The following is a 25477-nucleotide window of genomic DNA, read 5'->3' as shown; positions in this document are numbered from 1 at the left end:
AAGATGAAAGCGCATACCTACTTGAGCCCCTCAACTTCCATTATCTTTTCTCTGACACGATCTTCTGAAGCTGCTAAGCCTCTCTCTTCACATCACCTTAAAAAATCAGCATCACTTGAGGGGGGAAAATAATCATCACCACTTTCTGGAAATTTTGCTTCAGACACACCAAGCATCATCATCCAGCAATGGCCAATCTTCATTCTCGAATCCAGGAGGCCTCGAAGGAGGAACTCGTCCAGATCCTCAAGGCTGTCTGCAGCTTCACCGACACCCACTACCACGTCAAGAGCGTCCTCGACTACCTCGACGACAAGAAGCAGTCGGAGGCCGCCGCCGCCGCCAAGCGTCGCCTGTCTACCCGCGCCTCCTTGTCCAACAAGAGCTGGGCCCAGCCGCTCCCCAAGACTGTGAAGCGCAACATCAAGATGTGCGAGCTGTGCGAGCTGCCCTTCGTCGAGAAGGAGAACACCAACGAGTCTTGCCTGTCTCACTATGGTAAGTTGCGATCCATCCGAGACGTTCCCTGTTCAATGTGGAGTGAAAGTATGCTTACGAACTGCGTTCGACGCAACAGGCAAGTGGCTTCTCGAGTGCGAGAATGAACACGAGGTCTGGTTCGCGGATCTTGACAAGGCCGGCGAGGAGTTCACTTCCAACAAGGAGGCCATGTGCATCGTCGACTGCTGCAACAGCCAGCGTGGCGCCAGCAAGGGTTGCGTCAAGGCCAAGCATGTCGCCTTGGTCCCTGATGTCGACACCAGCGAGGACTCTTCTGACAACTAAAGGGTTCACCGACAACACGATAACGAGACATGATTATGATACCACAAGGGCATTACAATTTGGGGGTATAGGTCTGCTTGATTTTACAGAGTCGTCGGTACCTGAATAAGGTGTCGCAGAGTGCGCCAGGAATTGTTACGAGGCATCAAAATAGGTCAAAACGGGTTTTCACTAGCAGACAGGAAACAATCATTAGGGATTGACAGTAGTCTGGTTTACTTGTTTCGGTTCATAGAATCAACTTAGCAAAGAAAACAGAGCTTCGTCATCTCCCACAAGGATCGAGCCAAAGTCTGCGAAACACGGAACACACAATGAGCGTGCCGCGGTGAAGATATGTATTCCACAATTCGAGCCACCTTTTCAGACTTTATTCCAAGGCAGTAGATACTAGGGAAATTCCTTCTACCGCCCGGCGCCGAGGAAGCCTAATGAAAGGCCCTCATGAGCCGCGAATTAACTGAATGTTGACTCGCGGCTTGGTTACCGAGCGGATGATGAAGGAAGGAAGAAACCAGAGAAAGTCGCGCTTTCCTCGCGATGAAAATTTAGGCGAGCCAGCTACAGTGCCGAAATACAGTGCCCGCTGTGGCTTTCACACACTTCAGCCTCCGTTTTCCAGAGTTCCCCACCATGGAGCCCCATCGTCAATCTTCCTGGTTCCAACCTCAGCTCTCGACTTCCACGCAAATTTTCCCTCCTTGCTCTTCTTTCGACCTCACACTTTCCAACACCATGGAATCGCTGGCCGAGCAGACGTGGGATGTCATACTCCACGGCACTGGCCTGCAGCAGTCGCTGCTAGCCTTGTAAGCTCTCTTCCTGGCCTCTCTTTTTCTTTTCCCAGCCCAACTCGTCGTCGTCTTTCGGCATCGTTGTTTCTTGAAAAAGCCTCGATCTGACTGACGCAGTCTCGTCTGGCCGTGAAGAGCCCTCTCGCGGTCAGGAAAGCAAATTCTGCACCTCGATCCCAACGAGTACTATGGCGGCCCCGAAGCCGCCTTCAGTTTGCAAGAGATAGAAGAGTGGGCGACTGCGAACGCTGCTCCCGCCGACGATGTCGCCGGATCACCGCGCGTCTTCTCGTCAGTGACGGTGAGCAAGCCCGAGGTAGCAACGGGTTCCGGACCTTCACTCTCTTTCCCGAGAGCCTACTCTCTCGCTCTCGCGCCGCAGATCATACACACCCGCTCAGAGCTGGTGAAGCAACTCGTATCGTCGCGCGCGTTCCGACAGATCGAGTTTCTCGCCGTTGGGTCCTTCTTCATCTACACCCCACCAGCTACCGGTAGCGGGATCGAAGCCGGAAAACCGAGCCTTGTGCCGATCCCCTCAACCCGCGAAGCCGTCTTCTCCACAACTGCTATCCCCGGAAGGGCGAAGCGGTCGCTGATGAAGTTCCTCAAGTTCGTCTTCGACTACAACTCGGAAGACAACAAGGGTATATGGGCTCCACATGCCGACAAGCCTCTGTCGGAGTTCCTGTCGTCGGACTTCAAGCTGGACACCGCTCTGCAGACCTACGTCGTCACGCTTACCTTGAGTCTGGACGGCAAGGTCACAACCACGGACGGCTTGGCCGCTATCCACAGGCACCTCTCCTCCATGGGCGCCTTCGGGCCAGGCTTCGCTGCTGTGTACCCCAAATGGGGCGGTCTCTCTGAGATCGCGCAAGTCGGTTGCCGCGCTTGCGCCGTCGGCGGCGCAGTCTACATGCTAGGCACGGGCACGAAAGCTACGCGCCAGCTCGACGAAGCCCAGGAAGATTGCGCTCGCTTCGAGGTCGACTTAACCAGCGACGTCACGGTGAAATCCCGGACGTTCGTTCGCGGCGCTGAGGGGATTACCTCCGGCGGCCAGCGTGTGAGCAGGTTGACTGCAGTCGTCAACTCGCCGCTCTCGTCTTTGTTCGAGGCTGTTGGCGAAGGATCGCCTACACCAGCTGTAGCAGTCATTGCATTCCCGGCCAACTCCATCGCCAATGTTGCATCAGCATTCCCCATTTACGTCTTTGCTCATTCGAGCGAGACTGGGGAGTGTCCAACCGGACAGAGTAAGTTCAAACATCCCCCTATTTCTCCCTATTTTAAGCCCTCCATCGTACACATGATGATTTCAGAAAAAAACTTATCTACATTGCCTGAGCTTTTGCTTTGACGTAAACTTCTGTGGAACTGATTGTACACATTTCCATCACACTTTGACCTGCAACTACCTCGAATTGTTTTGTCACACGACTAACAGGGTCACTGTTTAGGCGTTCTCTACTTTGTCACTCCAACGACACCAACCTCAGCCGAAGCCTTGGAAAAGGCTTTGGCTTCGTTGCTTTCTGCCCTCGGCGATGGCGAACACAAGCCACAGGCGATCTACAAGGTCGCATACCAACAGGCACACGCGGCTGCGTCAAGTTCCGCAGATGCATCAGACGTCCTTCCCAGCCTGCCGCTCGATCTTGCCTTCAGCGACACGGCTCTGGAGCCGGTCAAGGATGCCTGGACGAAAGTCATGGGTCCGGCGGCCGAGGATCCCGACATTATCTACATGAAGTTCGAGGATCGGGAAGGAGTTGGCGATGAGGAGGATGTCTACGAATAGTCTAGCTTTTCCAATGAGTGCACGTAATAATGAACCTCAATGACATCTTCAAAATCAAGAACTTCTTCTGGTGAATGTAGCTAATGTGTGTTCGATGTTTAGCAAGTCTTCTGCCCGTATGTGATCCCAATTCCTCGAGATGGCAATTCCAAGTTCCCAGATTCTCCACCAGACCGATCGATACCTTAGTCCTTAGATGACTGGATTCGCCTTCTCACTTCGAGAAGAACCCCCCTCATCCTAATCCGGAAAACCAAATGTGTCGCAATGTAGAGCTGAAAATCAAAGACGCAGAAAATGTCAAACGAACCTCCCTCCCCGAACGAAACTTTTCAAGCAAACAAACTCTCCCCGATTCTTTCAGGCAATTTGCAGCATTAGGCACCCCGTGTCGTTATATCGTGTCGTAGAATCGATCGTTGAATACGCTATTCAGTTGTCAATCCTCGCTGTTGATGTGCGCCGTCATGTCAACTCCAATTCGAATAGGCCCGAAGGGCTGCAGATCCGCAACATGCTGCTCGACTGTAATGGCGTCCTTGGTCGCCAGAGCGAGAACATGATAGAACGCCTGGGCCGCGACGACGTGGTTCTGCTTCGTGGGCTCGATGAGATTATCAAAATCAACCCATCGACGATATTTCTTCGCATCTCCCTCCTTGATTTGGCCCGTCTTCTTGGCTTCTTCCTTTGTCCATTGCAGGAACTCTCCACTTGCGGTGTCGAGCATCGATCGCATCCATTGAGAGTCGTTCTCACCTTCCTGCTAGGCAGTGATAAGGATCTCAGCTGGATCAAGACCTTCAGGAGCCAAGTCCTGTGACGCCGGCATGTCGAAGGGAAAGGCGTCGAAGTTGTCCGTGTGCTGCGCATCATGTAGGGGCTCGAAAGGTGGCATGCTGCTTCCGCGGATACTGGCAGACTTCTGGCGGCTAGTGTTTTCATGCCTCTGGGCGCTGTGGCTGGCAACGGAAGAGCCCCTGCCTACCGAAGGGGTTTGGGCCCAAGGCATCAAGGACGATGAATGATTGTCGCGCATGGGCTGGCCAGCCTCCATGCCCATCTCGGGCATCGAATCGTCCCCGAAGGCCATGTCGAAGCCAGTGTCATCGTCCATAAGGCGGCCTTGCTGCGGTGTCTCATTGAGCCTGGGTCGAACGTTTCGGTCCGCATCTTCATTGCTGTCCTCTCCAAATGCTTCGCCTGCTCGTCTCCGACGGCCTTTGGGGGAAGGTGTCTGAGCCTCGCGTTCCTCTTCTGTGGGCGGGCCGTAAATGATGTCACGCAGGCCATTGCCCGCGAACAGCTCAGCTAAGGGGAAGTCAACCCCATAGGTACCCACGCCTCCAATACCCTTTCCAAAAAGAAAGAAGTAGGCATTCTCTTTGGCTTGGTTTGCGTTGCCCCTGCGCCTTTTGATCGCTCTTTCTGTGTTATCGAGGTAGCCTTCCTGCCAGGATTTGAGAGTTGAACGGGAGAGCTGTGTGCCGTTATCTAGCATTAGAATGCGGCGACGCTTGTTGGCAGGGGCAACTGCTTGGTCGCTCTGAACCTTCCAGGAGGCCTCAGGGACCAATGGCTCATCTCTCAAAAGCGGAAGAGGGTCGCTTCCAACCAAGGGCACGGCATGTTGCGCGTCGACAGCAAGGACATCGCCAGCAACTTGATGATCGTCCGCGACCTGATCATGCTGAATTAGAATGTCGGCCTCGTCCATGTCGATCCCTGGAAGCTCAGGTAACTCAAGCTCGTCTTCGTCCAGGATGACTGCCCCGTTTTCGTCAATTGCTAGCTCCACGCCACCAAAGTTGTCGAAGTCGTCCAGAGTTCCGAAAGGGTCTGCATTCATGTCGAGTTCCATATCGTCCCGAGATCGAGGAAGGAGCGTCTTCTGTGCAGAGCGCACGAAGGGAGAAGGCAAGCGGAAATCTGGGATATCTGGCGACTGGGAAAAGTCGAGATAGAACGGGGAATTTCCGTGGCCACTGTCGTCAAGGAAGTCGATGGGATCGGGGAACGGACTGAGTTGTGACTGCGACTTGTTTCTGGAGCCTGAAGATGGCTGACTGCCAGAAACGAAGCAGGGACTACCGTCGTCGTCAATGGTGAAGTAGGGCATAACACTCGAAGGAACGAAGCCCGGGTCGTCGCTCAAGGTAATTTGCTCGCGCCTGGCAAAATTAGCAAATGTGTCGAGAGGATTGTCGGTGGACATACCTTGCTCTTCCGGCCTTGGGATCAGTCTTGTTGTTGGCAATGAGTCTAAGAAAGGTTCTCATCGTCGTTTGAACCTTCTCTGTATCGGTGAGCATATATTTACACTGGGATGAGTAAACACGGGAGACCCCATAGAGGAGATTGCTTTGTAGACGGAGTGAGATGGGAGCTCCCGGTTGAATGATCTTCTCGCAAGCCTTCCGAATATCGACATCTTCGATAGCCCGACGGGACACCTTTTTGTGAGTGCCAGCGCCACGAGGACCAATAGTCGCAATGACCCTGTAGATAAGGGGTAAGTAGAAATATTATTTCATACGGACAGGATCTTGCTCACCAGATGGTCGCAACACCGAATTGGTGGCTGGTGAGGACTGCTCGGTGTTAGTGACAGGTGGGATCCGGTGTTCGACTGGAATGACCAACTCTCGTGGCTGTAGAACATGATGGTTTCTACACAAGAGATCAACGCCGTCGTGGCGGGAGTTGAAGCTTCGAGACAATTAGACTTGGCAGAAAGTAGGAGGTTGAGCGTGGTCTTTGTGGTGTTGGTGCGGAAGTGACGGGGTGAGTGTGGAAGAAAGGAGAAGGGACGACATAGAGGGAGGATAAGCAGTCGCGTCGTGGCGCGTCGACGGATGAGGTAGGCTGAAAGGTGCCTTCCGTATTCGAGCATTGTTGCCTCGCGGTTCCCCAAGTGCTCCTGCCATGTCGAGAGTCTTCCAAGTTGCAGAAGGCACGTTGTCCAATGGGCACCTGCCTTGTCTCGTGAGCACCTACCTCAGATGAAGACAGGTACGGGTACGCGCATTTTGAACTGTTCTGATGGCTCACAACTGCTACTTCTTAAGGTAGGCACTTACACCACTATGTAAGGTACCTACCAAGCACCATTCTCAATGGAAGGTACCTTAGCATGATATCATGCTGGAAGTTCTACCTTACAGGCTCGGCAGAAAGTCAAGGGAGTAGCTGACTGATAGTACCCAATTCTTACCAGGACCTTGTCGAACGATGGAGATGATTGTTGAGCTTGTATTGTTTTGGTGGCATAATTGATACATATTCTAGTCTTGGTAGCCGTCATCATCCGTTTTGTTACGTTAGAAGCTACCTACCTTACAAAGATACCATCCCCAGGCATTATCTCAACGTCACAGCTAGTACATTTTGCAACACAATTTGGACTTGGCTAGCGTTTACGGCTTTGGGCATCTCGGGGAACAAATAACCCCAAACTGAATTAGACTAAGGTATTAGTAGCGTGGTAATTCTACTCAACCAAGGTTTGAGGAAGAGAAATATCAGAAATTGAGGAAAGATGTGTGCACTTGGAACTTTTGAGATGGTTTCGCCAGAGGTACTCGGACTAGAAGTCAGGCTTTCTGATCAGGGTATCTTGAATTGACAAGAGGAAGCTCCAATTAACAGAGAGTTTGAAATTGCGATAGAGGAGGACCACAATAGAAGGAAGCTTGGTTTTGGAAGTTGAAGCCTCAACTAAGAATGTTTTCATATCAAACCCAAACTTCGATACGCGTCTGGTTGTTATTAATGGACTTATAAACATAGATAACAGTCGGCAGTAAGTTAGCCCAATAGAAATAGTCAAACGTCGCTTTATGAGCAAAGTACTTTGCGGGATCGCGAATGATAGATTCTTGTGGTTGAGACTTGAGGTTACGATCAGGGAACAGATGACATAAGCACCGGACGGTGTGCACAGATCTTGGGACCCCTGCAAACCCGGAAGCGCCTGGGTTCCAGTACGCCCGGAAGTCGGCAGGCTAATATTCCGCTGAGTCGTTGCTGGGTCAGGCCTGGGTGCCTTTTCGCATTAGAAAATCATCACCACGGGCCATGTGAAGTCGACCACAGTAAGGCGCTTTCTTTGTCCTCCCAGAGCCAAAGGCACAACAGCACCTCGGCGGCCACCACACACTCCTTTTCCCAGTCTTCTTTACCTCCCTGCGTCCGAGTTAGAGTGCGATTGATCGTGTTTGCCTGCCTCGAAGCACGTCGAAGCTACCCATACCACCGCTTCTGCGACAGCTACCCCGGACCCTCGACGAGGCAACATCCTCCTAATACCAACGACACGATGGCGCCCCTTATTCTTCACAATGTTCCCGATGAGGAGCTTTACGTTGGAGACGACGGCATCAAACGACCCTACGCCATGGTTTTCCCACAGTACGTCTCAAACCCAACCGCGCTCGACTGCAAGCTCAATGCCACGCGCAATGACATGCCGCTAACACAGACTTTCCTCCCCTTAGACAAGAAGGCCTTCCTGGCGCCCGCCGCCGTGGCGTAGCAGAGACTGGATCTTTTGGAAAATCAACACGCCGCTCGCGCTCGAGAACAGGAACTCCCGCCGGCCGTCGCGAAAACCCAACAGTAGCAGCCGCCGACAAGATATTTGGCGACTGGATCTCCTCCCAAGCCACAACTTCCAACTCCAACCTGGCGCCCTCATCAACATCGGGCAGCGGCGCGACGAATCCTTCCTCCGCCTCCGGTCCCAACGCCGCACCCCAGCGCAAGACCTCCGGCCTCTCGCAGCCGCCCCTCCTTGCAGCCGACGACGCGCCCGCCGCCGCCGCTGAGCCCCGCGTAACCCGTCACGTCCCGACCGAAGTCATCCTCCGCGGCTACCGCTCCGCGTCGCAACAGTACGCCGCAATCTCCCACTACGAGCAGCTCGCCGGCCTGATCTGCGAGGACTATCCCCGCGAACCGCCCCTCGAGCAACGCCGTTACAAGTCAGAGCTCCGCGATCCTGCCTTCACCCGGCGAAGAGGCCTCACGCCCGAGGAGCGCGCAAAGGTCAACCGCGCCGACGGCGGCCAACACTGGATCAAGGTTACCTTCGAGTCCGCAGACGCCGCCGATGCCGCCGTCTACGCCAGCCCCCAGCGCGTGCTGGGCTACCTCGTCTACGCGGAACCCTACCACGGCCACCAGCCTGCCCGCGACGAGCCCATCCCAGACGTCGACTCCCTCGTCCCCAGCGCCGACGATCTCGGCCGCTCACAGTCCGTCCCCGCAGGCAGCTTCGGCACACACCGGACGCCGCGCAGCAAGCACCGCACCGCATCATCCAACAAGCCCACCGGCGGCAACCCCTTTGCCCTCCCCAACGCCCGCTCCATGAGCGACCTCTCCCCGCCCACATCTCTCACCTCCTCCAACACAATCGAGACGGCCACAATCTCCAACGCGACAAACTCGTCCGCGACGGTGACCGCCGACCCCTTTTCGCAGCAACAATCGGCGCTGACCACCGCCACGACGACCACCGAAGACAGCCTCTTCTGCCGGCGCATCCCCACCGCGCGTAAGGCTAAGCTCCTCCCCGCCGAGCAGGCCCTGCTGCCGCAGCAGAGCTACACCCAGAGGCTGGTCAACATGGTGCCGTTTTTGAAGTGGTTCAGCGGCTCCATGATTGGCAACGAGGTGCCGCGCACCGACAACGGCGACTTTGACTGGAACCGCGCGAGCTTGTACTGGAAGGTCATTTGCTGGCTCGACTCTACGTTTGGGCTCTTTGGCGGCGAGATTATGAGCGCCGACAAGGACGACTAAAGGAGTTGATTCAAACCATGGATTGGGAGACGAGCGAGAATTTTCAATAAAGGGGGGCTTGTGAGTGTTTAACTTGACGGGCGAGATGGACGGCGTTCGGTTTGGAAAGGGGCTGGCAAACGGGCGGGGTTTTAAAAAAAGTTTCATGTTCTATACGAATACCACGCGCAAAACTACTTTGTTTATAGTTCATAGATTTGGGCGAGCAGAAGCAGGTTCGGTCAGAGACCAAGCACCGAAACAGAGATTTGAGAGGCTCAGTCGGAGAATCACTATATGCCCAGATCAAATCTCGTCATGTTTAGAAGTGTGTGAAAGAAGACTTTGCCAACCAGAATATGTATAACAGACTATGTATCTATGCAAAGCACCAAAGGGGATAGCCAGGGGAGTGAATCCCTTAGGTCAGGTGTATGTAGAAAATGAACAACGCCGCCTCTAAATGGGTATAACAAGAATGAATCATGAATCTTTTTCGCCGCCGTCAAACCCCCCGAGCAGAGCAACCACCGAAAACTCGAACGGAAAAAAACAAACGTCTATGCGTCGTCTTCATTCACACTCCACCGCCGTCCAGGCCGCCCCCTCTCCTCCGACCCGCTCGCGATTGCCGCCCCGTCTTGCGCGGTGGTATCTTCCACGACGGCAGTGTCTCCAAGCAACGCCGCAGACTCTCCTTCTTGTTCTTTTTCTTCTTCTCCGCTTTCAGTATTCCTTTTGGAGTCAACCGGCTCGTCGCCCCAATTCGGCCTCTCCCCGAGAGTCTCGTCCTCATCTTCCTCCTCGAGCACATCATGCCGCCTCTGTTCCACCTCATTCTCAGGGGTCTTGTCCTCCTGTCCCCTCGACTCCTCACTCAGACCGACCCCCAGACTGTCAAACGTAACGTCGGTAGCGTGCCGCCGGATAGGCTGGGGTGAGAACGGTCTCACGCCCCTGGGTCGGTTGAAATTCGTCTCGGAAAAGATGCTATCCGTATCGTTGTCGTCGCCGCCGAAGCCGGGCGACGGGCCTCCCGCGGCGGCAGCGAGACTCTGGTACCGCTCCGGGTCGCTGAGCAAACTATCGCCCCGCGCGTGGCCCCCTCGCCTCGTCATATCCGACGCCGCGTCCGCGAGGATACTCTTGGGCGGGAGAATGCTAAACAGCTTGGCCGTCTCGGCCGACCCGCCGCCACCGCCTACACCACCGCCAATAACGCTGCCCAGCCCAGAGTGATCACCGACCTCGTCGCTGGCAAACAGATCCGCGCCCTTTTCCAACAACTCATCCAGCCCGCCGCCGCTCCACCCTTTGCGCGCAAGCGACTCAAAGATATCGACCTCGGCGCGCACAAGACTACACGACGACTCGAGGATCCGCCCGCTGGTATCCTGGCTCTCCCGCAGCAGCGTCCGCGCGTGCTCCCCGTGCAGGGAAGTCAACCCGTCAAGCCTCGTCGTCAGGTCCACCAGGTGTGCCCTGAACTTGCCCACGTCTCTCCTGCGCTGCTTATGCAGCTTCAGCCCTTCCTTTTCCAGCTTCCTGATCTCGGCGTTGCGGGCCTTGACCTCGCGCACGTAGGCCTCCTCCTCGTCGTCGACGCGCTGTCGCCATTGGTCTAGCTCGTGAAGTAAAGGGACCTCGAAGTCGCGGTAGACGGTCTCGGAGAGAATTTGTTGGTGGTTCGCGACCAGATGGTGGACGCCCGAGGCGGAGAGAAGCAGGTCGGCGGTGCAGGATCCCTTTGGTCCGCCGGCCGTGAAACTCGCCGACAACAGGCCTCCGCCGCCACCACCGCCTCCGCCTCCCGAGAGGCCGTTTATGCCGCCCGATAGAGACTCTGCGCGGGCTTCTTTGAGCCTTGCGCAGGATTCGAGTGCGGAGCCAAAGGCGGAGGCTGCGGTGGAGAGGGATGCGAGGGCGATGCGGTAGGCCTTTGCGGACTGGATGAGGTCAGTGTAGGCGGTCTGGGAAGACTCGAGGTCGGACTTTGTGAGGACGGCGTGTACGGGTTGCGGTGGTGGCGGGAGGGGCAGATGGTAGGAGGAGAGCGGGTTCGCGGTCGAGGCGAGGGAGTAGACTGGCGACGCGGGGACCGGCGGGAGTTGTGAGGGAGTTGGGGTTATGGGGCGGGAGTCGCCTGGTGCGCCTTGCGATGCCATCGTCGGGCTTGGAGCTTCTGGAAGTTTTGCGGTGACTTTTCTCCCTTTCGCCGTTTGGCTGCCGTTTCGTTACTTTCTTCTTGGTTTCTGTTGGCGATAGCAACAGCTGCGGGGAGTATGGTATCTTTGGGAGGGGAGGAAGATCTCGGGGCTTCGGGGTTGCTATGTGCCGGGATGTGTGCGACAGGACGTGGAGTTGTGGGCTTTGTTTTGTTTATCGTGGTCTTCACAACGCCAGTGCGGACAGTGACATGCTTAAGGGGCCCGGTGAAGATCAAGAATTAGAAACCTGACAGCTTGCTATGAGAAGCGCTCCCACCGGGACGATGAAGATAATGAAGAAAAGAAAGAGGGAAGAAATGGGAAAGTTGTGGTTGGAGATCTTTTTTTGGAGAAACGCAAGACGAACGCCGCCGCTGCTGCCCGGGTTGCTGCTGGATGCAGATGCAAGCTGCAGCTTCCCAGGACGGACAGCACAAGGTCACCACCCGTTGGGACTTGGGAGGGTTCCGGCTGGCTCAGGATTGGGGCATCTGGCGCATCTGGCGCCTTTTGGATGTCCATGGGGGCCCATGGCGCTGGGAGACCTTGTGATTCGGGGGACGATGGGGTGGGGGGAAAGGGGACCCGCAGGTGACCCTGGAAGATGCCCTGCTTTGCGGCAGGCGGGAGGGAAGACTAAAGAACAGTTGCTGCAGCACCACACACCGCAGTGAAGAATGAAAGTGAGATAAGACGACGGCCCTTGGACGAGACAACGCTAGCGCAACCAAACGGCGGATTGACGAGCTTGCCACAAGTTGGTTAGCTTAGTCCGACATGGTTAGGTAAGCTTAGTAATTATGTGCATGTCTGTGTATGTTGTGTGCTTAGGAATGTGAGGCAAGGCGACCCTCTCACTGAGTTGCTTAAATGAGAGGCATTGTCCATGATTGCATTTGAGTGTGATCTCACTCTCATCTCTCATAACGGGTCCACGAGGCGATCTGAAACGAAACTACTTCTCAAATAGGCTATCGAAGATGAGGCAACTTATTCTACATCATCGATTTCGTTCACTCTCACTTTACAGGACCATGTATACATACATTCTCATCGAGCGATTGGCTTAGTGAACGTAGGCTTTTGGTAATGGAAATGATGTATCATGTTGTTTATCTTGAGCAAGACTGGTTCTATCGAACATCCTTTGTCGAAAAAGACCATCTTTCCTGGCTCCTAGACTCTCTCTATTCTTCCGTTGCCTCGTGCTCTTTCTACATACATAAATACATCTTCCAGCTACTCCTAAAAGGATCTCTGCCAACAGCACCCTACTTCTGAGTAGGCGGGAGTCTCTCCAACAAGAAAGCTTCAACGTCGTCCAACTCCTCAGGGCAAGCGGCGTGGCCCATACCCCTGTGATTGATGTCAGCATTCCGCCCTAATTGTGACCTGGCCCTATGAAGAAGGAAGTGAGAGGGCGACAGAGAATACTCACGGGTAAAGCGTCCTCGACACCTTATACCCAAGCCCCTTCAACGCATCCATACTCAGCGCCCCCAACTCAGGCCTGACAAGCGGATCCGCGTCGCCGTGGCCCAACCACACGGGCGTCTCCTGGTTCGCCTTCTCCTCGGGGACCAGGCCGGCAAACTTGTTACTCAGCAGCAGCCAGCACGATAAGCCCACGATACCGCCGATCCGGTGCTTGCCCGTCAGGCCCGAGAAAATAGCCATGGCGCCGCCCTGGCTGAAGCCGCCGAGGACGACGCGCTCGGCGGGGATGCCGGCGTCCACCTCGGCCTGAACGAGCTGCTGGAAGTACTCTGACGAGGCGAGGATCCCCCGTTCGTCTTCGGATTCGCGGAGGGCCTCGACTGTGCCGTCGAGGACTTTCTGTGGGTGGGGGATGGTGGTTAGCTTGGGCGATGATGGGGATGATGATGATGATGCTTCTGCCTGTTTTTGGCGGTGGCGGTCGAAGATTGTAGCGCGACTTACAATGTCGAACCAACCCGGCATGCGCATGCCCCAGTTCTGTGCATGATGTTAGTAATCGGCAACGACTTCCACATTTTTCATAAAGAACCATTTGAAGAAACCGAAAAAGGGTGTCAACTAACACAGGTAATGGGGATCTGAGGCGCATGAGGCAGCACAAACTTGACCTCGTCAAGCCTCTGCCTCCGCCGCCAATTCTCAACGGCGCTCGCCCAGCCGTGGCCCGTATCGCCGAGGCCATGAGCGAAGATGACGGTGGCCGTGTGCTTCCCCGCGGCCGGGAACACGAGCGGGGCCGTCCGGGCGACGGAGGACGACATAGCTTCGTAGGTGGTAGGGGGTGAGAGCAAGTTGGGACCTTGCGCTTCTGCGATGCCTGCGAGAGACGGGTGATGAGGTGGCAGGGGGTGGAGCTCTTCTGCCTCAGAAAGCGGATCCTGCTGCTCGAGGTGCTTTAGTTGTTGTTGTTGTTCCTGTTGCGGTGTGGCGGCGGTGAAGGGCGCGAGGAGGGCGAGGAGGATGGTTGTTGCGGTTACTCGCGAGATGAGCATTTGCGGATTGTGTCAAGCAAGGGCAGCACAGGACAGACAGAGCTGAGAGACGACGCGGCGAAAGCTCGGGCGGCGGGCCGATTAAGATGTGGGTTTTTCTTACCCTTTCTCCGATGGCGTATGCGGGGCGCTGATCCGGGCTCGGTACCGTTTTCCAATGCAGCTTGCACTGTCCCATTCGTGGTAAAGGATGCTTACTCGTAAGATATGCGAAGGAAACACAGAGTTCACCGCCGGTGTGGCTACATCTCCTGGTGCACTTGCTGTGAATCGAGCTCGAACTCGTAGCCTGTCGTGGCGTACTACTTAGGCCTGCGGGTGTATTGATTCTTGAGCTTGAACTTAGGTAAGGTAGATACTCCACCAACCAGCCCAGTTTGACCTGAACCTGCGGCCTTGATGAACACCTCCTGGCTGGTGAGACGAATGGATTGATAGGCTACGAGAAGATTTCTGTCATTGTGTATTCTTTGCGCCATTGGAACGCATTCTTCACTTGTAGTGATGTGGTGCAAAGTCATAGAATGATAGCAGTCAGCACCCATCACCTCACTGACGAGCAGGGGGAACCTCGAAGCTCACCCTAGAGCTTAGACTGCTCTACACCTCGAGCTTCGCACTCCATCAGGCCATGAGATCAGTAGATGGCCCAAACATACCTCTCTTAAACCCCCTAATCCGTAATCCCGGTAATCCTCCGGCCACGATCTCACGACCACCTCGGCGCATTTTGGTACGCAAGTGGGTGACACAATCATTTGCTGCTCGATACCCTAGCTCTATTCCTGGCATCCCTAGGGCACTGTTCAAATTATTCCTATTTCCCCTAGTGACCCCCTTGCTACTGCAGTCCAGGTAGCTCTTACTGTCTTGTTGCTCTTATTGATTTCTCGCTCTTACTATTTCTGTTATTTTCGTTGTTCTTATTCTTACCTCCTATCTTTTACGTATTCTTTGAAGCATGTACTTTGTATAGGTATGGAAGAGGATGATTATTAATGGCCCTGCGTTGACGCATCCTACCTCAGTTCATCGCCCACCTCGAACGGCCCTCCCACTCCGCCCGCCCGCTAAGACAACAGTGGACCCGGCCGCGCGCGACGAAAACAAAATCACCCGCCATCCGGCCCCTCCACCGCCCCCGCGCCGCATCCCTCATCCGGCCCGTCGAGTAGCGCCCAACGATTTCCGGGGGTTCATATATGCTCGACTCCCGTCCCGCTCCAGGACGATCACTCAAACACACAACATCGCGGGCGTGTCAAGTCAACTACTAAGCCACCAACCGCACTCCAAGATGCCTCGTCTAAATCCCCTATTCCTCCTGTCCCTCACAGTCGCTCTAATGGCCTACATGCTCTCGCCGACTCTCCGCGCCTTCCTCACATCAGTGACGACAACTCTCATACCCTCAACTTCCTCTCAAATTACAGACTCACCAAAGATGAAGAAACCGCGGATGCCAGTCTACTTCTTCTCCCACGGCGGCGTAAGCAAACCCTCCCCGTCCCTCACTCTCATCTCATCACCTCGCCTCACTCTCACTCTCACCATATGCCTCACCCTCACCATATGCCTCACCCTCACCATACAACCTCACCACCAAACTAACACCACAAAGCCAGACGTAATGTACAACAAAGCCCACCCAGTCTACCCAACCCTCCAACACATCGGCGCCGAAATAACCTCCCTCGCCCCCACCGCAATCCTAGTCTTCTCAGCCCACTGGCAATCCCCCTCCCCCACCACCATCTCAATCAACGCCGCACCCGGCCCCGCCCCGCTAATCTACGACTTCTCCGGCTTCCCCCTCCACTACTACTCAGCAACCTACCCGAACACCGGCTCCCCGCAGCTCGCATCCCGCGTCTGCTCCCTCCTCTCCGCCTCCCACGGCAGCAACATCTCCTGCGTGCCCACGACAGACCGCGGCCTAGACCACGGCGTGTGGGCAGGCTTCCACGTAGCCTTCAACCCTTCCACAAACCCCCTCAAGGTCCCGCTAGTCCAAGCATCGCTCTTCCGCTCAGAGGACCCGGATGCTCACTACCGCCTCGGCGCCGCCCTCTCCGCCCTACGCGACGAAGGCGTAGTTATCATTGGCGCGGGCATGTCCGTTCACAATCTCTACCACATGAGCAACGATCCGCGGCCGATGCCGTACGCCGTCAGCTTCGACGACGCTCTCAAAGAGGCTGTCGAGGTCTCCAACGTCGCCGAGAGGCAGGACAAGATGGCTCAGGTCTGCAGGCGGCCCGATGCCAAGCAGGCTCATCCGTACATGGATCATCTCATGCCCATTCACGTGGCCGCCGGGGCTGCGGGGGACGGCCGCGGGAAGCAGCTGTGGACCATGAAGGAAGGCAGCTTCGCGTGGGCTCAGTATCGTTTTGGGGATGTTCCGAAGTCCGTGACATGATGCCATCACAAGAGCCTTGCGTTCGCAACAAAACCATGTATTAACATTGAACTTTGTAACAACACATCTATGATACCCGCGAGTCATCGTTAATTATAAAAGTGTCTGACAATAGACTTGCATTAAGCGTTTTACTGAACCGAATACGTCTCCATTACGAGAAACCCACAGTCTCTTCTCATACGAACGCCCCATGGACTGGTGGCCGACGCCTGCTGCTGAGAAAATTCTCAACCAAGTGATGGCTGCCAGCTGCTTCGGCCTTCCAGTCAAGGCTCGCGGTATCGGATCTCTCACCATCATGCGAGTCGCTGGAGTCTAGTAGCCGACGAACGGACCCCCGCCTCTCCCTGGGAGACCCGCCATCATGACTGGCCAGCATGGGACCGAATTGTTTCTCGATTGTCAACCCTGGGCTGGAAGCAGACGATTGAAGCCCTTTTTGTAGTCCGGTGCGTCTAACTGATTTGACCGGAGATCGTGTCTTGGGCTGGAAGGGGGACTCGAAATTTTGGGCCTTTGGGATGGCGTCCATGCTGCGAACCTTGGAAGCTTGTCGATCTACGGCTTTAACGGGTAAGTTGCTATGAGAAAGACGAGACTGCAAAACCGGCATCGAAGGAGTCGTCCTCAAAGAGCTTCTGGGCGGAATTGGTGGAGGGTTGTAGATGCCACGAAGACGCCTAGCCACGCGTCCGCCCGTCTCAGGGATCGTGTTCTCGTCTCTCAAAGGTGTGGAGAACTTTGAATCGTCTATGCCAAGCTCAACGCGGCTGGCAGACGACACTTGACGTGGATTGTGGCTCGTCACTCTTAGTGGCGTTTGCAGTTTGGCCTTTCCTGTGCCCATAGCTCTGTACAATGTTGGAGATTCAGGGTCCTCAATCTCTGCGCGCTCACGCACATGACCCAAGCTTCTAGGCATACTTGTCTTTGCGTGACGAACTTCCGTCAGGTGCTGAGTTCCAGTATTGGCCAACTTAGCGTCGGTATGCGCCGCATTGACAGAGAGCCAAGTCTTCCACTCCACAGAACTTGCGTTTGAGACCGTTCGGCTCTGTGGCATTGTCGGTGTATAGGTATAAGAGCCACTTGGCAAGTAGCGTATTTGATGTGTGTTGATCACGGGTGTAGCATTAGGACTGAGATCCTTCGCAACAGCCTCCAAGTTGTTGGACATAGAGGGTGTCTGTCGATAATCAGAACCGGCCACTACATGGTTGGGGTGTCGGGGTGGCACTCTTGGTTCTGTTTGTCCCCCGACACTTTGTGGTAATGCACGTGGGGAGAGAAGATCGTCAGAGTATATACTTTCAGAGTAAGCAAGTCGGGAATCCTCCTTAGAGAGACTCGGGCGACGCCTTGTAGGTATAAGGTCGAGGTTCAGCATTGAAACTGATGGTGAGAGTAACTGATCTGAAACTGGAGCCTGTGACTCTGATCTGACCTTCTCTTGCAAGACCTTGCGATATGGACTCGTGGTGCGGAAGAGATGGCAAGTCGGGCTGCCAAAGAACGCCGAACTGCGATTAGACAATGCTCTTGGTGGATTCGCGGTCTTATCGCCCTGCAAATTATACGGCTTCGAGGGCGAGTGGCCTGTTTCGACCCCGGCCACGGGTCTTGAGTAAGGCTTGTAAGCTTCAAAGGTAGTCTCAGAAGCCGAACGCTGGCGATGATGCATTGTACTATCGGATGGGGATACCGCTTCATCATGAGCCGACTGAGGGCCTTCGGTCTCAACCACTGTTTTCAATCTTTGCTCCCACGGACTGTCATGGAAGACGTCGTCCTCTTGTAAAACACATCTTATGGTTGGTAGGTCTTGATTCGTAGCTTCGTCAAGTTCCTGGCCGCCGAGAGATGTCGACGAACCAACTTTGCCGTTCCAATTGAGACCGGTACTCCCATCACTACCATGCCGTAGCTGCTCTTCTCGTTGACTTATTTGCTTGCATTCGTCCAATCGCTTCATGAGGGCGGAGTAGACTCTGGCGCTATCGACTGATGGGCCGAGGCGGACGAGTTCATCCTGTTGCGGAGGTGGTGGTTCGGACTTGAATGGGTTACGGTCAGCCAGGCCTGGTCGCTGGAAAGAAGATGAGGACTTATGTGGTCCAATCTCTTTGATGACGGACAGCCGCTGACGCTCCCGCTCCCCGCCCCAAGTACTTTGACTGTTAAGAGTATGAGTGCCCGAGCTCGTCCAACTGGTGACGCGAGATTTCTCATCCGATGCCTTTCTTTCACTTCCAATGCTCTCTATGCTTCCTTTTCGCGAGTGAAGCTTCTGGGTTGGGGAAGCATCGTGAAGAGACGGGACTCGTGAAGGCACTTGTGAGATCGAACACTCGTCCAACAACACAGGGTCCGCAATGTCCATGTATGCATCGTCCTGTTCGTTGTCAACGCCAACGAGATCTTGGACTACGTTCGAAATCTTTGAAGGAGGCCCGCTAGCTTCCACAACCAAATCATCCTTCTTGCTCCGGCGGAACATATCTTTCAATTTGCTTTTGAGACTGCTTGAGACTTTTCGGGCCTTCTTTCGAAGAGAAGCGTCCTTATTGATCACGAAACCATTTTCCGGGCCAAGGGATTGAACATCGGCACTGAAGTCTCTCATGGATCGGCGTAAACTCAGAGACGCCTGGCCTTTCTTTGCTTTCGAGAATATCCTTGATGGTCGCGGTTTTAATTGCCGTTGTTCTTCGACGTCTTTGCGGAAACTGTCCTCGCCTTCTTGGACTGCCAAATCGATCTGCTGTCGGCTCCCAAGTCTGTCAGAATCCAGAACGCCCCGAATTTTGAGAAAGCTCATTGACTTTGGGTTCCTCAGCCCAAGAATCTTCTTCGGTGATGGCTTGTTCTCCTTCATGTCTTGCATAGACTCTCGTCCCAAAGCAGGCTGTACATTCTCCTGCTCTGGAGACTCGCTGAAGTATGTCTTGCTTGGTCGGCGCAGACCGATCGGATTCAAGGGGGCAAACATCGAGCGTGACTTGCGCAGTCTTCGGTACGATGCTGGAGCAGGTGCACATTCGTCTGGAGACCCGAATGATTCGCTCGGAGGTAAAGAGTTGATGTAGTTGGTCGTATAAGTGCTCACAAATGGACGCTCGGCAGTACGACAAGTTCGGCTAGCGGGCTGATTGGCAACATCTTTGAGGACGCTCCGGTGACAAACAGTCCCTATATCAGAAAGGTCATCTTTGATTTGGCTTCGCTGTCGCTTGGTTCGAGCCCCTTGCTTCACAAATCGAATACTCTGCTGTCGGCGTAGACCCCCGGCATTGGAGCTGAGCCGATCCGATTCGCTTGGAAGCTGACTTGACGGAATTTCCGACCAAGTCTTCATGTTGAAAGGCTTTTGGAATTGCCTCAAAGATTCAATTCCCATGTCCACATCGGCATTGTGGTTCGCCCGAGAGAAGGATAGGGTGGCGGCAATATGAGCATCTCTTTCGGCAGTGGCTGGATCAATGTGCTCTAATCGTTGAACAGCCGAGCGAACGGAAGCCGTAGACTTGCTTCGAGTCAGAGTCGACCTCGACTTGGTACTGTTATGTCGCCGCATAGGGTGAGCGTGGGTGTATTAGGAGGAGGGCCTAGCAGAAGGAAGACACCAAATCTCGAGGCGGCTTAGGAATAAAGGGAAGTAGAGAGATTCAAGTGAAGCTGCTGTTTGTCGGTCGACGTTCGGAAACTCGGCCTGAGGCTAACCAAAAGCAAGCTGGGAGACTATGAAGAAGTATCGTCGAGCGTGTCAAATGATGAGCCGTGAATGCTTGAATGGAGGATGTAGCGGAGGGACGTCGTCCCTTGAGCAGGGCCACCAACAGCCAGCAATTAGTGTAACGGCGAGCTCCATGACTGCTCCTTCTCCAAGATTGAATGAACTTTCAGAGGGAAGAGGTGGGAAGCCACGTCATGTCCAGGCGAAGGAAGGAGAAACGCTGACTGATCCCTTCCCTTTGCCTCTGGGGGCCAGGCATGAGATGGCACTTGGGCAAGAGCCAGCCGTTGTGCCATTACTTCCGCGCAGGGACCGGATCACATTCCAGTCTTCCCTCTTTTCCCTTCACACAGCGAGCGCAAGGTGCAGAAAGTCAGGCAAGCCAAGATTAGCTAGAGATTCAGGACTAGGCGGTTGTAATGCATTGTCTCAATGCCAGATTGACTCAGATGACGGAAGCTAGCCATGCAGCCATGGCACTAATTCCCCAAGAATTCTGTGACACTACTGTACTTGAATACACTCACTTCAATTCTATTTTGACCTGACAACCTCAACCCCAACGACATGAAAGATAGGCTTACTCATGGACGTCATTAAACTTTGGGCCTTCTCATGCTTGTCCAACCCTCCTGGGGCACGGCCGGTCGGACAGCGATGGTCACTTAGCAGACTTGAACAATCAAGATCACCGTGGTTGGAAATGGTTACAGTGAAGAAACTTATTGGTTGTGCTATGAGATCTGTATGTAGCTATGAAAGCGATGCATCCATCCTGTCCCATCCCGCAATAAACCTATGCGTACACTCTCATGGACCCAAAGAAAAAGGAAATAAAAGACCATTCTAGCGCTCTATTATAACGCTTACAAAGAGGTCTCCCTGAGGAACTCCTTAAGCTCCTCGTCGACCAAGTTGTGGATCTTCTTGGCGAACTTCTCGGCCTTGGTGCCGACGCTCTTGGCACCCTTGACAACCTTGCCAGAGAGAACCTCAAAGTCCTCCTCAATGGCCTTCTCGAGGTCATCGATGGTGGTCTCCTTGGACTCCTGCTTGACAGTGTAACCGCCAGCCTTGACGATGGCAGTGTAGTTGTTGCAGCCACCGCCGTTCCAGGCGAGGACGTTGGGGGTGTCGCGGGGAATGTCGCTGAGGGCACCGACGGTACCGACGGCGATGAGAGCCTCCTTGAGCTTCTTGGGGGTGATGGGAGCGACAGAGTACTCGGAGTCAGAGGCGGGCTGGAGGGAAAGGTAGTAGGCCAGGAGACCGCAAATGTGGGGAGAGGCCATGGAGGTACCGGAGATGGTGTTGACGGCGTACTTGCTGCCAATCCAGGTGGACTTGATGTTGGTGCCAGGGGCGAAGATGTCAGTGCACTTTCCGTAGTTGGAGAAGTAAGAGCGGCGGTCGCCGAGCTCAGTGGCACCGACGGTGACGGCCTTCTCGGCAGCAGCGGGGGAGTAGTTGCAGGCATCGGCGTTGTCGTTGCCAGCGGCGACGGCGAAGTGAATACCAGCATCTACGGCAGCGTTCACAACAGCATCGAGAGCCTGGGTCTTGCCACCACCGAGAGACATGTTAGCGACGGAGCCCTTGAAGCCCTTGCGCTTGCCATCCTTGGCGGCCTGAACCTGCTCAGTGTGGGAAGTGGCAGCCCACTCAACACCCTTGACGACGTCGGACATGGTGCCGGAGCCGTTGGAGCGGAGAACCTTGACGGCGTAGACATTGGCCTTCTTGGCGACACCGTACTTCTTGCCAGCAATAGTGCCGGAGCAGTGAGTGCCGTGGCCGTTGCCATCAGCGTCCTGGTCACCAGAGGGAATGGTCTTTCCCCACTTGGCACGGCCCTCGAAATCGACGTGGTCGACGTTGGTGCCGGTGTCGATAACGTAGGCATCTACACCTTCACCAGCATCCTCAGCGTAGAGGTACTTGTCATATGTGCCGAAGCCAAGAGACTTGCGGTGGGAGACACGAGCCAGACCCCAGGGGGCCAGCTTCTCGAGCTCGCCGTCACACTTGTCCTCGACCTGGGACTTGACGGGAACCTGAGTGTGGACAACGGAGTCGACCTCGATGAACTCGACCTGTGAAGAAGCATGTTAGTGGCTGTGTCAGAAAATGAGGCTAGGAAACCGAAAGCGGCCGAGCCGAGCTTGAGAGCCCGAGCCCGTCAGGGTCGGATAGCCAAGACCGCCTTTGCCGTGGACTGCAGTGATGGTGGGTCCACGGGTTTGGGGTGCGTCTTGGATCTCGGGACGAGGGTATCAGGGTCGGACTTACGTCAGGGTGCCTCCGGACCTTCTCGATGGTGGCATCATCGAAGTGACCGGCGTAGCCCAAGAAGTCCTTGCCAATCTTGTATGTGTGCTTCAAGCCGTGGAAGACATCGTCAACCATGGGCTCCTGGCCACGCTTGCGCAACTCGAGACGCTCATCCTGAGCGGAGGAGTGAATGTTCTGGACCCAGTTGTGGTGGTCCGAGGCGCCGGAGTCCGAGACGTGCTTCTTGAACTTGACGATGTATGAGTTCGGGACGGCCTCGGCGTTGGTGGAAGAAAGAAGGGGTGCAGCGCCGTCGTGGACAGTCTCAATGGAGAGAGAGGGGGTAGCGCTGGCAACAGCGGCCAGGCCGGCCACAGCACCGATGAAGCCTCTCATGATGGGCGGTGTTGTGGAGGTGAGTAGAGTCTACCGGAGACGCTGGTTGTGATGACAGAGAAGGAAACTGAAGCTGCGAAGGACGCCAAGGACAGACGAATACTCGATGGGATTGAGAGGATGGAAGGTCGATGAAGGAGGGGGAGGGATGGGAGAGAGATGGAGCAGAGAGATAGACGATGGAGCTGTCGGAGAGCGGGAGCGGGTAGATATAAAGGGAAGGCAGCGACAGCGGTTGCGTGCGCACAGCTCTAGGTGAGGTATCGGCCTTAGGATGGTTGCGCCGCCCCAGTGTTGCCAGTGTGTGACGCAGCCAACCAAGATAAGAGCTGGAGGGTGGCTGACGGGGCCGAAACCGGATTAGCGCAATGGCGAGAGAGCCAATGGAATGACTCGATAGGGTTTCCTCGGCAATGCGATAAGGGAGGTACTGGGACAGTCTGGGAGGGTCACGTTTGGGGTTTCCCTGGGACAGTCCCCGCTTACAGGCAACAAGTACGTACCTGGTTCCTGCTAGGAAGCCAGTAGGGTAGGTACCTTTCCACTTTACCCCGAGCAGCTTGTCACTTGTTCGATACGGGAGGCTGCTTCAAAAGAGAGAGCACGGAGGACGGGGATGGGATTGTGCAGATGGGCGATAGCAAGTGACTTACTCTGGTACCTCTACTTCTCCTCTTTCTTTCTGGCGGCACGCTGCATCCGCCAGGAACACAACCAATCCGGCCTCCGTCTGTTGGGGAAGCTTCACTCAAGCTTCCCGCCATCGACAATGTGCCTGCCATGCCATGCTGCTTTTCTATCGTCTTTCACCGTTTACGCTCATCCGAATCTCTAGACACCTTTTCCTTCCATGTCTTAGCAAAATTCTTCGGATTCTCGTGGTTGCAACCGACAAGGAAACACGCATGACTGATTATTGCACCTTGAGAGCCAGAGTCAGAGCTCTGAGGGCGACGTCATACCCCCGAGGCTATCTGACCGAGTCCTAATAGCCAAGGCCGATACGGAGGCAATCAGTCACAGCAGAGCATGGGGCAATGTACTCCGTGCTTCGCCCTATCCAACAGCCTCGGGGTCTCACTCTTCCTCACGACCGATGGCTCACAAGTGTCAACCAGCTCATGGCTACGAGGGTGCTTTCTCATTTCCTGGAAACCTTCCTACGCATACGGTTGACAGCTTTCAATCGACCATCCCAAGCATCCCCGAAGCAACGGACGATCAAGCCAGCACAGCGCCAATGCCATGCCAGACGTGCCAGGCACCGACCGGGCAGCAGCACAGAGGCACAGCCTACCAACCAGTCGCAGCTTGGGAGCACCGGCTCCCTGGTCACGAGCAAGTCGAGAAGATGTACCGCGCTATCAGCATTCCTCAGACATTCTTCACCCACTTCTACTAATCCACAACCAAGCTCCCCCCTCCCAACCCACCAGAGCACACCCACCCAGTCCGCATATCCCGCATAACGCTGCATGCGATAACGCGTAATGGACGATTCACAGAGCGGAGGGCGAGGCAGATCTATCCGGAGGACCCTGAAGCTTAACAAGCGCTGCCATCCCGTCTTATCTCGACACTTGAAGCTTTCGTCGTTTTGCTGAGCTTTGTGGTCGACCACTCAGAGGGATAGAGACCCAAATCCTACATGTCGTGTGCTGGCAGTACGAAGTATGCATCGTGGTGTTTGTCTGGATCTGCTATTGCCTGCCTGGCCTCGGGACGCAGGTCGGCGTCTCGGTTCCTTCTAGCCTGCTGGGCTGCCGGCTGCCACATTGGGTAAGGAACCTGCTCAACGATGATGCGATTAACTGTAATAAGGTGTCCGGCGCAGCTGAGTCTTTGTGTGGATAAGACCTACCCGGGATTAAATCCAAGGCGAAGAGGGTACCAGGTGCCGGAGCCACTAAGTGGGCGACTGCTTTGTTGGTCTCATCAATGCCCCCAGCACCCAAAGATCCAAGGTGATGCTGGCGGGCGGTTGTCGCTCAGGTGGTTCTTGATGCTTGAGCTATCCCGCAAGGTACCTCTGCTGCCCTGCCACCCTCTGCTCAAGGGCAAGCTCCTAGGCGGAAGGGGTTCAAGGGCAAGCTGTCTGACTGGAACATGGAGGCGGGGAGACGAGGCCCAGCACCAACGCTACGCTGGTCCGAGCTAGGCCAGAGTCGCCAGACGCCTGACCCACGGGTCAGATGAGAGCGTCCCCGTGTGGTGCCTGGCACGTGCCTCTATCCATTCCCCTGTCTTCCCGTCATCGGGAGGCAGTCTGGCGTTGGACAAGACACTGCTGGAGACGGCTAGTCAGACGTGCGGCGTGCCAGACAGGCCAACCGTAGTTTGGTACGAAGAACCAACCTGTGCCAGCCCCGAAGCTCTAGCTCTCATTCAAACGACTCATCCGGGTTCTCTCAGTGATTATGGGAGGCGACAATAGCGGGATGGCGGCTTCGGCGGCGGCTTGCGTTACTCCCGCAGGTCAGCAGAGCGGAAACATTCGTCCGAATATGACAATTGCCTTTTGTTTTAGTTCACCAACCGCCGCCCATCGGCTCAGGAACGTCTCGGTGTGTGTTGCGTATAAAGAAAACGCCACGAGCTTGCGAGTCGCCTGTCAATGCGAGGACAGCAACCCAACACACCATCTTGATCCGTCCGTAAAGGCAATTGGGCCATTCACGCCAGTTCGATATGGGTGTATGCGGTACGCGTGTCGTTGACCGTAGACACAATAACGAAGCTCGACACCATTTCGGCGAACATGTCGGTAAGCATCATCGCCTTGCGA

At 55.1% G+C, this 25477-nt stretch overlaps 11 protein-coding genes across 11 annotated transcripts; 5 read left to right on the top strand and 6 right to left on the bottom strand.

The window, feature by feature from the left end:
- Positions 1–188: 188 nt before the first annotated feature.
- CCOS01_16559 (uncharacterized protein) lies at positions 189–786 on the top strand (the record flags this gene model as incomplete). Its single annotated transcript, XM_060464695.1, has 2 exons — positions 189–498; positions 578–786. The coding sequence occupies 2 exons, from the start codon at positions 189–191 to the stop codon at positions 784–786; spliced, it is 519 nt and encodes a 172-aa protein (XP_060304831.1).
- A 735-nt stretch (positions 787–1521) lies between these two features.
- On the top strand, positions 1522–3384 carry CCOS01_16558 (rab protein geranylgeranyltransferase component A; the record flags this gene model as incomplete). The annotated part of the gene is made up of 3 exons (XM_060464694.1): positions 1522–1595; positions 1716–2839; positions 3044–3384. The coding sequence occupies 3 exons, from the start codon at positions 1522–1524 to the stop codon at positions 3382–3384; spliced, it is 1539 nt and encodes a 512-aa protein (XP_060304830.1).
- A 439-nt stretch (positions 3385–3823) lies between these two features.
- CCOS01_16557 (uncharacterized protein) lies at positions 3824–4123 on the bottom strand (the record flags this gene model as incomplete). The annotated part of the gene is made up of 1 exon (XM_060464693.1): positions 3824–4123. The coding sequence occupies one exon, from the start codon at positions 4121–4123 to the stop codon at positions 3824–3826; it is 300 nt and encodes a 99-aa protein (XP_060304829.1).
- A 27-nt stretch (positions 4124–4150) lies between these two features.
- Positions 4151–6277, bottom strand: CCOS01_16556 (uncharacterized protein; the record flags this gene model as incomplete). Its single annotated transcript, XM_060464692.1, has 4 exons — positions 4151–5555; positions 5602–5883; positions 5939–5975; positions 6028–6277. 4 exons carry the CDS (start codon positions 6275–6277, stop codon positions 4151–4153), a joined length of 1974 nt encoding a protein of 657 aa, XP_060304828.1.
- Positions 6278–7702: 1425 nt separating this feature from the next.
- On the top strand, positions 7703–9189 carry CCOS01_16555 (uncharacterized protein; the record flags this gene model as incomplete). Its single annotated transcript, XM_060464691.1, has 2 exons — positions 7703–7794; positions 7881–9189. The coding sequence occupies 2 exons, from the start codon at positions 7703–7705 to the stop codon at positions 9187–9189; spliced, it is 1401 nt and encodes a 466-aa protein (XP_060304827.1).
- A 539-nt stretch (positions 9190–9728) lies between these two features.
- CCOS01_16554 (uncharacterized protein) lies at positions 9729–11333 on the bottom strand (the record flags this gene model as incomplete). Its single annotated transcript, XM_060464690.1, has 1 exon — positions 9729–11333. The coding sequence occupies one exon, from the start codon at positions 11331–11333 to the stop codon at positions 9729–9731; it is 1605 nt and encodes a 534-aa protein (XP_060304826.1).
- A 1313-nt stretch (positions 11334–12646) lies between these two features.
- On the bottom strand, positions 12647–13867 carry CCOS01_16553 (phospholipase/Carboxylesterase; the record flags this gene model as incomplete). The annotated part of the gene is made up of 4 exons (XM_060464689.1): positions 12647–12731; positions 12814–13211; positions 13317–13352; positions 13439–13867. 4 exons carry the CDS (start codon positions 13865–13867, stop codon positions 12647–12649), a joined length of 948 nt encoding a protein of 315 aa, XP_060304825.1.
- A 1345-nt stretch (positions 13868–15212) lies between these two features.
- CCOS01_16552 (uncharacterized protein) lies at positions 15213–16289 on the top strand (the record flags this gene model as incomplete). The annotated part of the gene is made up of 1 exon (XM_060464688.1): positions 15213–16289. The coding sequence occupies one exon, from the start codon at positions 15213–15215 to the stop codon at positions 16287–16289; it is 1077 nt and encodes a 358-aa protein (XP_060304824.1).
- Positions 16290–16467: 178 nt separating this feature from the next.
- CCOS01_16551 (uncharacterized protein) lies at positions 16468–19866 on the bottom strand (the record flags this gene model as incomplete). The annotated part of the gene is made up of 1 exon (XM_060464687.1): positions 16468–19866. The coding sequence occupies one exon, from the start codon at positions 19864–19866 to the stop codon at positions 16468–16470; it is 3399 nt and encodes a 1132-aa protein (XP_060304823.1).
- A 1025-nt stretch (positions 19867–20891) lies between these two features.
- On the bottom strand, positions 20892–22692 carry CCOS01_16550 (subtilase; the record flags this gene model as incomplete). Its single annotated transcript, XM_060464686.1, has 2 exons — positions 20892–22118; positions 22315–22692. The coding sequence occupies 2 exons, from the start codon at positions 22690–22692 to the stop codon at positions 20892–20894; spliced, it is 1605 nt and encodes a 534-aa protein (XP_060304822.1).
- A 1037-nt stretch (positions 22693–23729) lies between these two features.
- CCOS01_16549 (uncharacterized protein) lies at positions 23730–24161 on the top strand (the record flags this gene model as incomplete). The annotated part of the gene is made up of 1 exon (XM_060464685.1): positions 23730–24161. One exon carries the CDS (start codon positions 23730–23732, stop codon positions 24159–24161), a length of 432 nt encoding a protein of 143 aa, XP_060304821.1.
- Positions 24162–25477: the final 1316 nt, after the last annotated feature.

This window comes from Colletotrichum costaricense (assembly GCF_030867565.1).
Source record: "Colletotrichum costaricense strain IMI 309622 chromosome Unknown Scaffold_31.1, whole genome shotgun sequence".
Classification (NCBI taxonomy): Eukaryota; Fungi; Ascomycota; class Sordariomycetes; order Glomerellales; family Glomerellaceae; genus Colletotrichum; species Colletotrichum costaricense.
This window is presented reverse-complemented; position numbering and strand designations above follow the sequence as displayed.